At 34.7% G+C, this 10,587-nt stretch overlaps 1 protein-coding gene across 1 annotated transcript; it reads left to right on the forward strand.

Annotated features, from left to right (window-relative positions):
• The first annotated feature begins 2,299 nt into the window (after positions 1 to 2,299).
• LOC148622170 (cytochrome P450 26A1-like) lies at positions 2,300 to 9,596 on the forward strand. Its single transcript, XM_088571786.1, has 4 exons — positions 2,300 to 2,692; positions 5,878 to 6,378; positions 7,930 to 8,337; positions 9,137 to 9,596. Exons 1-4 carry the CDS (start codon positions 2,468 to 2,470, stop codon positions 9,503 to 9,505), a joined length of 1,503 nt encoding a protein of 500 aa, XP_088427912.1. The 5' UTR covers positions 2,300 to 2,467; the 3' UTR covers positions 9,506 to 9,596.
• Positions 9,597 to 10,587: the final 991 nt, after the last annotated feature.

Genomic DNA, 10,587 nt, shown 5'->3' on the forward strand with positions numbered 1-10,587 from the left:
AAATGATTAATACATTGACATACTTACATGTGCATGTGTGCGTCCGAGATATTGGCTCGAGAAGTTTTGTAGAAGGAATAAATGACTGCTTGTATAATGCCTTAATTATAGGTCATACACAGTAGTCGATTACGTCCTCACATTTTTTAAATATATACAAATTTAGCCTACAGGTTTACGGACAAATTCTTGTCAAATAAGCAACATTTAAAGTCAGCGGTAAGCTTATCAATTCAGAAAAATTCAATTTCTGAATTGTTTGTATATGTATATAATTTTCCGCCCATTCATCATTATATCTGATTTAACTTAGTTATACCTTTGTGTCTCAGAGATAAATCGAAAACATTTATATTCTGCATGAAGTAGGCGCTAATCTTACTGAGCAACTATATTTAAATTGTAACGTTTGAAAGGAAGGTGCATTCTCCGGTACACTTGCCCAATGAAATCCCTTTTAGGGCATTTCATTCAAGATGAAAGTTTTGTTAATAGGACTGCTTGTTATCCTAACTCGAAAATTGGAGCCGGAGACGGGGGGTGGAGCTGGCAGTTTTGGTCATTCATACATTTTTTTAAATTGCAAATCAAAAAAATATATTTTGAAATGCTATGCTACTCCCTTAGATTCAAATCGTCGTCCCCTAAACACATGTCACCAGTATGTACCGTATTAACTTGAGTTAATAGTACAATGTAAAATGACGAATTTGGTTGATCTATATTACTTTTTGTGTAGTTTTCAATGTTTAACCACGGGTACTTGCTATTATGATCCGGTTACTAACAAATATGAATAGTGACAGCGAAAAATTTGGACATTCATAAATTATCCTACCACTGGAGACAGTCCTTTCTTAATGTCAACAAAACAGACCCTTTAGTCTTAATCGTGGGCCGGTCATATTTTTTTTTCAGAGAGGTAGGCTTTGTGGTAATAAAAAACATTTTTGTCGCGGGATTATAAGAATAAAATAAGAATATTTCATTCTTCCTTAAAGGTCCCAGCGAGGGGAATGTAAATGCATACAAAACATACATGTAACACATGATATGAGATATATACCAGTATTGAACGAACCCCTGGAGAGGACCAGAAATGCATTGAATATATCAAGTACATTGTATTAACTCCTAAACATATATAAATTATTTTTTCATTCATACGTATATAAGATCAAATACATGCTGTTTTATTCATAAACCATACGGACCCTCACGATTAGACACATTTATATTGGGCATGAACAAAAAGGGAAGCACTACTTGCTGTAATGGAGGACTAGGATGAAGGCAGTCATGAACCAAATTTTCCTGAAATAAAAGGTAGGAAAGGCCATAAAGAAGGAAATATGTTTGTTTGTTTGTTTGTTGGGGTTTAACGTCCGAGCAGCAATATTTCAGCTATATTCAGACGATGAACATGAAATGGATGATAAAATGAACATGAAATGAAAAAAAAAAAGGATGGGACACAAGGATAATAGGGTCGACAAATTTTGATTGCCATTGGAAAAAGGGGGGATGGGTAAGGTCGGGCAATTTAGCCTCCTGTGGCGGAGCGCAAAGGTTCCTACTCCTATCGAATACCACAGCAGGGTTCTTTAACGTGCGAGGAACGTGGCATCTTTCCCAACACGGCGCACTACTATGGTTTGCGGTCAGGTTTTCCGTATTATAGCCTGACAACCCCAGCATGTAACACGCAAGGGGTACCCCATTCCACCACCTGGGGCACACATCCCAGTTGCTCTGTGGGCAGAGCGCCTAGCCCCCGGCTAGGTTTCTGAGCACTATTTAGTCGCCTTTTACGACAAGCTTAGCGCTGCTGCAGGCCTATTCTTTTAACACCCGGACCTGCACGGGGCAAGAAGGAAATAAAAAAAAGCAAAATCATTGTCGGATCTCTTGTTATTATAATATTTTATTGCTTATATTAAAAACAGCAACAAAAAGCGAAATTCGGCGCTTCCAAGAAAAAAGACAAGACCTACATTTTCTAAAAATAGATAGGTAGGATAAAAAAAATTTCTAGTCCCCTCCAATCGTTGGTCCTTTAAACGCCATAATGGGCTATCAAACTGGTAATATTATACAGACGTAATGAACATGTTGAAATCAAAGAAAAACTGTAGAAACAAATAGAAAGAATCCCAACCAAGAAAAAAAAACACAGAATTAAATAATTATCCCATCAAAAAACCAAGAAACATTATATAACGTTACGATGTATTATGTAACTCAGATGATAATAACGGGCATCGTTCAGTAAGATAAACTAGCTTACACAATTAAATTCACGTATACAGATTTAAAAATAGATCGACATGACACAGTAAATTTCACCTTAAAAAATATGAATGTCGATTGCTTTTGTGGGCGGTTCTTTACTTCTATTGATTAAAATGACTGTGAATATATAAATTTTTACTATGAGTATCGTTACAACACACGATTCGCATTCAGAATGTTTAGCTTAGATAATATAGGATCTGACGTATTTTTAAACAACTACTTCCGAGTGATATATTTTATTGCCACTTGTGTGTTTATCCACGTGTTCGTCAAAATAATTTGGAGTTTATATCTAACAAAATATTGTGTGACAGACGATGAACTAGGTCATTTGCCCCTACCACCAGGAACTTTTGGATACCCAGTGATCGGAGAGACAATCGAATTTATACTTAAGGTCAGTTGCTCTGTTAAGTGTACACACATTTCGGTTTTCATGGGGCCACTGTCGGAGTAAAGACTTCCACAGAACGATTTTTAAATTCATTTACCTTAATATTGCTAATATTGTTAGCGACTTCTTGCACTCGAAATTTCAGAACTTTACATTTGACGTTTAGCGACTTTGAAAACTGCAGTCTTTGATTTTTTTTTTTTTTTTTTTTTTTTTTTTTTTTTTTTTTTTTTTTGGTCATTATCGGTTTATATTCCGAACCATTCAATTGAAAATAAAAATAGATCTACAAATTTCTTACTCCTACCTTTGCTTAAATCATTAAGAATGACTGACTCAATCGTATAATAATACGACTTCTCCCTGATATTTGAGTTGTTCAATCCGAAGATATTAAAGGTATATTAATTGTAATCCAGCATCACAATGTTTACATGGTAAAATCGGCCATGATTCTTTTACGTGTACCGAGACGATGATTTGACCTGATGTAGTGCGTTTCTTTTTGTCTCTATATAAACTAATGTTCTTGTCCAAAAATATAAACTATGAGTTATCAAGTAGAGCAGACATCACACTCTGACATTTATGCCAGACAAGGACTTTAATATATTGTGTATAGATCTTTCGAATTATGGCTTTGTACTACAAAGTGCCATACCACAATAGGAAAGCTTGGATTGATTTTGGGGATTGTGACATGAATCGTTCGCGAAGAAAGGACCAAAAAGGGCATGAAACAAGTACTTTCATGATGTCCAGACAATAGCTTGACCATTAGTGTGGGTAGTTAAGAGGTATATGTATCTTACGACAGGATTGATTTCAACGAGTGTGGCTTAAGTTTTGATGAATTGATTGACAGTTTCAACCTTGAGGTTGATTAAATTGCATTGCGAATTGAAAAAAATAGAAATTGGAAAAGTCAAACTAGTAGGTTGTAGTTCAGTTATTCAGGCTGTCGGAAATTCATGTTAATTCATTTGTGTTCCATAATGGAAACTGGCACTCTGCTTCGATACCACCTGTTTTTTTTTGTGATTTTTTAAAAAGTTTGGAACCAGAAAAAAACTCATGTTTAGATACGTTTGAGGTTGATCCCTTTCCTTCACTTTAAAATCTATCCCTATTCTTGTATTTTGAGGCTTATTCGATGTGTAAAAATTCAAACAATCGATCGATTGATTCAGTACATAAGTACTTTGATGTAAATTATATTCATACACCATGTACAGTAGCTAAAGTATATACAAGTATGTATGGTATATAGTGGAAACCAGATCAAATCAATAAGTAGTACATGAATAAAAAAAAGAAAATGGGGTTTAGATGTAGACGTATAACAGAAAACTGTCCTTCAAAATATACCGATAAACAGTTTATCACGGTACACTGTAACTTGTTCCCACTATCAAATACTACTCTGTCTGCAAAATTGATAGTGGCAGCTAGTCCTTGTGCACGAAACTTATAAGGTCTTTGTATCATATACATGAGGCCAACGACTGAACATAAAGAAAGGGAACACCGAATAATATTAAGTGTAACATAAAGAAAGATGGTTGTTCGCAATGGCAAAGGACGGTATTGTAAATCTTCGTTCTTCTAAGTTTCATTTCATGTTCATAACTTAATCGTATTGTTAGAGTTATCGAGTATTATTAAAATACTTTGCAGTATAGTATTTTTTGCTGTTAAGCCTGTGATTGGAGCCGTTTTTACAATGACAGTCTACACATTCTATTGCAAAAAAAATGAAAAATGTAATTGTGCAAGTAAGGTTATAAGGAAAAATGTACAATGTACGCATTTTGTAGCTGAATGATTGAAAAATTTACAAATGCAACATTTAAACAAAATACTTATTTATTTACTCTACTCTACCGCTGCACCTGGTCCATGCTCTAAGTTTTTAGTGGATTGCATTCTTTATTTTCGCTAGAATATTACAGTTCCCATGATTATTCTTTCTACTGTTTAAGTAAGCGACAAAATACATGGCCGGTATGATTTGTTTGGTTTTATCTCTGTTCACCTACTTCAATTTTAACCCCAAAAGCACGGCGCGTTCGATTGATTGTAATGAACTTAGGAGATGAATGAAAAATGTTTGGATGACGATTAAGGTTCCACGATATAGATAGGTCACTGCGGATAACTTTTTGACAATTTGTGAAAATAAAGCTATATTGAGACACTTAAAAAAGCAAATCCAACATTTTTTTCCTGTAAAAAGTATATTTGTTTCAAAACCTTACATTATGGAGATCCATAAAAATAAGATTGATATTCAATTTTTATTTTGTTATGAATATCTGTAGCCATGGTAACATAATAAAAATATACATCAGTTTTCATAACAAATTTTGGGTGCCTTCCCAAAATTAATTGTAAAAAAACAGGTTTTCTAAAATACCAGGCAGTTAAAAACTGCCAGAAAAAGTAATTTGGCATGGAATTATTGTAAAAAAAAAACAAATAAAAAGTGTACCTTTTTCTGCTCATTTGTTTATGATTTTAATTCTTAAAGTTCGTGCGAAATTTTGCATTTTTGAAAAACAGCCTGTTGGTGCAGGGAAGAGAATCCAATCCGGTGAGGACCTGAATCTTTCCGGATAGCTTAAAGCATGCATTTGACACCTCTTTACCTTCACAAGTATTGCATCTATTTATGCACGATTGCTGTACTACCCACAATCAATATTTCCACCAAGTTTCACCTCTTATTTTTAATTTTTACAAAATTAGACCGGGTCGCTTTTGTGTACGAAACAGTGCACCAAAATCCCATTTGTATAGTGCAACCTAAGGCTTAAATTTGACACATGTCAGGGGCGGATCCAGGATTTTAGATTGGGGGTGGGGCGCATGGTTAAAATTTCGCCGAGCAGAGCGAGGGGAAAAATTTTTTTAGGTTAAATTTTTGAAATATTCTTCTAGAGTGAGTGCAATGTAAATATCTTTTGTGGTAAGATTAGCGAGAAATTAAAGTTTCAACCTAGAGCCGCCTAAATCTACCCCTGACAATTTTTGCTTTGCAAATTTTAGGGGGGGGGCACGCCCGCCACGCCTTCGTCTAAATCCGCCCCTGCAGGTATACCGTGTAATGTAGATTTATAAGGAAACGTCCAGAGTATGTATATATTGTGTTGTATACCTGACTTAATTTGCGCCCTTTTCTTTTACAGTATGACAAATTCTACAAATCCCGCAGAGAAAAATATGGTCACGTTTATAAGACTCACGTACTAGGAAGACCAACAATACGAGTGTCGGGCGCTAACAGTTTGAGAAAAATATTGAAGTCTGAGCATTCTTATGTTTCATCACAATGGCCACCCAGTATTCGGAAAGTTCTTGGGCCTTACGCACTTTCCCAGATGGACGACATAACGCAGCACAAGGAAAGAAAGAAACTTCTATCAAAATTATTTCAACCAGAAACTCTTAACACATATATACCAGTAATGAGAAAAATAATTAACCAGTACATAGATAATTGGTGTCATGAAGGGAGAATTCTAGGGTTTACAGAGTGTAGAGGTTTAGGTTTCAATCTAGCATTGCAATGTTTAGCTGGTTTTGACTGTAACACAGAAATTGCTAGTGAACTAAGTGGCAAATATGAGGAAATGATTTACAACATGTTTTCGCTTCCTTATGAAATTCCAGGTCTTGGTCTCCACAAGGTAAGTACTTTATTATTAAACATTGTTTTGTACGTTCAGTATGAAATTCTCATGAGTCTGTGAGAACATATAAAGCACCATGATTGATATTTGAGTTGACTGTGTCCCTAATAGCTGTTGAACTAATAGCCTGATTTCATTCAGACATGACGTTCCACATTGCTGAAATATTCGGACGGTCTAGTATTAGTGTGGCCAAATTCAGATTTAGTAATGAAGGCGAGGGATACTAAGTAAAAATCTTGACCGAGTTTTGTATAGCTTTTAGTAGTTTTCTATAGTAAGATACTTTTATTTTTCGTTCTGGTTTTCATAGAAACAATAAGGACTAGAGTGTATGCTAAAACAATTTAAGGGACAGCCGGAATGTACTTCCTTGAACAGCAAAGGTTAAGGACAATGTAAATGTAGACTTACGGACATGTCTGCTTCTTTACTATTAAAAATGGATTGTTACAATTTTGAATAAAGAAAACATTTATAACTATAATTTTCTACTGCTTATTTTTATTTCAGAACATAACATTAGAACGAATATTTATAATTTAATAATTGTATGAAAATTAAAAAAGAGTGTCATCCTAAAGTTTTATTGAACTACGAAGTAACATAAAACCTGTGAATAATTGCATAATTATTTTTAACAAGAATATCAAGTTATTTTGTTCTGACTTCTTACAGGTTATACCTGCATCATATTATACCAAACTTATAAACCTTAAAAGTTAAAGTTACGACATCAGTTATCAAGTAACGAATCATTTAACAAGATTGGGATTTGTATGCCCACATATGTCGCAACTGTTCAAGGTTCAACCTGTGCGGTCACATGACGCTGTGTGCTGCGTAACCTTTTATTTTCATTTAGTGTTCCCAACGAAGTAGCAGTATGCAGAATTGATTGATCAATGCAACTATTTAGAAGCAAATATTTTAGATTTTTTTAAATATGAATCGTTGATTTAAAATTACATGGATCATTGGTTAAAATACATTATATCATATAACATTATAATTCGTCAGTGAAAACTGTCTTCCGAAAGACTCAAACTGTTTGTAAAGGGGGAAATCATTAAATTTGTACTATTTAGTATGTTCTCCCTGCATAATGTTCGGTAGAGAACGTGCACACCTTTATATCACGGCACATTCATACAGTTAAGCATTTTAATATTGGTTCGTTACTTTACTTAGGGAGCAACCATTTGAATTTTAGGTGATTGAGGTGATTGTTTTTCTTTTTCTATTCCGCCTTTTTGTCTTCAGGAAATATAGGTCCTACCTTTTTCTATTCCGCCTTTTTATCTTCAGGAAATATAGGTCCTACCTTTTTATTTCCTGAAAATTTTAATCCTGTCCTTTTTTCAAATTTCATCCTAGCCCTTCCCCTAAAAGTCAAATTATAGTTCCCTATACTGCTGTGACATTTGTGCACTATACACCCTTTTTTATTATTTTAAAACAAATTTACCATAATTTTTTTTTTCAGGAAAATTGCGTATTATATATCCGACAATCTATTCTGAGGGTGTAATTTTGTCTTGATTTTAGGCACTGCAGTGTAAGAAATATCTGATGAAAAAAATAGACGATAACATCGAATGTGTATTGCGTGGTGAAGTAGACGATAAAAGAACAATAAGTGGTTTAGATTATCTTATGCGAGAGGAAGATCCCGACGATCGGTATAAAACATGTGAATCAATTGTCGAACTTATGTTTGCAAGTCACGATACAACCTCAAGTGCCATGTGTAGCTGTCTGATGTTTATAGGCCGCAACCCTAGCATTCTACAAAATATAAGGAAAGAAATCGAAGCAGTTGGTTCCAGCGAACAACAGACAGTGAGCGGACTCGCACAGTTCAGATATATTTACAACGTCATCAGGGAAGTTTTACGAGTCATGCCACCTGTCGGTGCCGGATACCGCCTGGTGCTCAAATCGTTTGAGTTGGAGGTAGTTTTAATAAGGACTTTTAAATTCTTTTGTTGAAGGTTTTTTTAGAAGATAAAAGGTTTTTTTTCTATCATCAATGGATCGTTCCGTAATTTTTACTTTTTTTATACGACTGTAAACAATCGGACGTATAATTCTATCATGCTGTCGTTGTCCTCCGTAGACATTTCGTTCCCGAGCAATAACTTGAGTATGTAAGTGTATAGATCTCTTTAAAATTGTACCACTAGATGCCAATACCAAAAAAAAAAATTTGGAATTGATTTTGGAGTACTTCAATTTAACTGTTTGGGAATTAGGAGCAGGAACGAACGGGCAAAGCAAGCAATTTCTAAATTTCCTGACAATACTTTGAGTATCTTTGAAATTGCACCACAAGATGGCATACAACAAAGGAGGCTGGGATTTACATATATATAAATCTATTTTTGGGTCGTGATTTGAACCGTTTAACTTTGATAGATGACGGCTGGACCTAACAAGAATACTTTTACCAGGCGCGTAGCTGCCGTCAGGCAAAAAAGCTTTTGCCTGCACTTAATTTTGCTAAATTTTTTTTGAGATAAAATACATCCATGAGGAGCATAAATGATGCTCTAAAACGCTATCTCCGCGGAGCTTGGGGGGTCCGCCCCAGACCCCATGCCGTAATTTTGCCTACACTTCAATTTGGCCTCAGCTACGCGCCTGTTTATAGAACCACAAACCTTATGACATTTTTCAATCTTTAATAATTCCCGCTTTGTTGCAATTAGTGATTGTATCTTTATTTTAAATGTAATTTTTTTTTTCATTTAAGGGGTACAAGATTCCACAGGGATGGACTGTTGCTTTCGGAATTCGTGACACCCTTGAAACAGCACCCGTTTATATAAACCCAGCAGAGTTTAATCCTGACCGATGGGATACACTTCCTAATTACGATAAAGTGACGGAAAGTCTCGAAGAAAGATATAACTTTTCGGCCTTTGGTGGTGGGCCAAGAATGTGTGTGGGTAGAGAGTTTGCCAAGTTAGTACTTCGACTTTTTCTTATAGAACTATGTAGCCAATGTAATTGGACATTAGAAAATCCATATCCTAGTATGAGGTGTATACCAGTACCGCGACCTGTAGACAAACTACCTACACTTATAGAAAGGACAAACAGTGGAAATGTTTCCAGCTGAACGGAAACTTTAGTTAGAAGCTAGTTACCAAAAAAAGTATTAAAATTGTATTGTTATAACTGTATTGTTGAATAAAACTTTTTTAAAATGCTTTATACGTTTTAAACATATCATACATACTACAATCTTATATTTCGTAAAATAGTTTATGATTTTGGTAAAAATCGACCACTCCGTGCGTCATGCGTGATACAAAAACAGTACAACTTAATCAAACAAACTTGTAGGTCGACGCTCCCGAAATAAACATATATTTATGTTCTCCCTCACTACGTTCGTCCGAACATAAATCATTTCCATTTTATAAGGGCAAGTAAAAAGACTAATATATGAGGAGAGGCACACCAAAGCAATATAGGAGGAGAGGCACACCAAAACAGTTTAGGAGGGACACACCAAAGCAATATAGGAGGAGAGGCACACCAAAGCAGTTCAGGAGAGGCACACCAAAGCAGTTTATTTAAAAAGAAAAATCAAAGCTGCAAGTTTGTCAGTGGCGACCATCATATTGTCATGTCGTAGTAATCTAGAAAATATAAATTGTATGAACATCATTATAATTGATTCAGATAAATTAACTTACAAAACATAACATTATTAAATAAACTTGTCGGACTGGTTTGGTGTGAACTCGATAACTTTAAATGATATAAACAGACCTTTAATACCCAACCTATAACCGAATCACTCATAATACTCCGCCCGCATACCCAATAAAACAAAAGGAAATATAAATATATTGTGTTTAGTCAGCGTTATCTTTAGTTTAAACATATTTTATTTGCTCAAAACAAAATGGATTGGACAAAAGTAAATCATACTTATTTAGTCCTTTCCTAAATACAATATATACATATAGAATACATATAGAATAAGAGAGCATGCCATAACAATGTATACTGTAATGCGTGTAACTAAAAGTCAACTGGAGAGGAAATTAGTTTGGGGAAGGAGAAGTGATGGTGACGATCTATAACACAGCAAAACACAAAAAATATCAACTGGATTCACAAATCATAAAAGAAGAAATCTTTTTGACCCTTTTATATACTGAAATACCTGCTGAAAAATACAAATGCCAG

This window comes from Perna viridis, chromosome 3 (assembly GCF_037379345.1).
Source record: "Perna viridis isolate PV_CMFRI_1.1 ecotype Kerala chromosome 3, ASM3737934v1, whole genome shotgun sequence".
Classification (NCBI taxonomy): domain Eukaryota; kingdom Metazoa; phylum Mollusca; class Bivalvia; order Mytilida; family Mytilidae; genus Perna; species Perna viridis.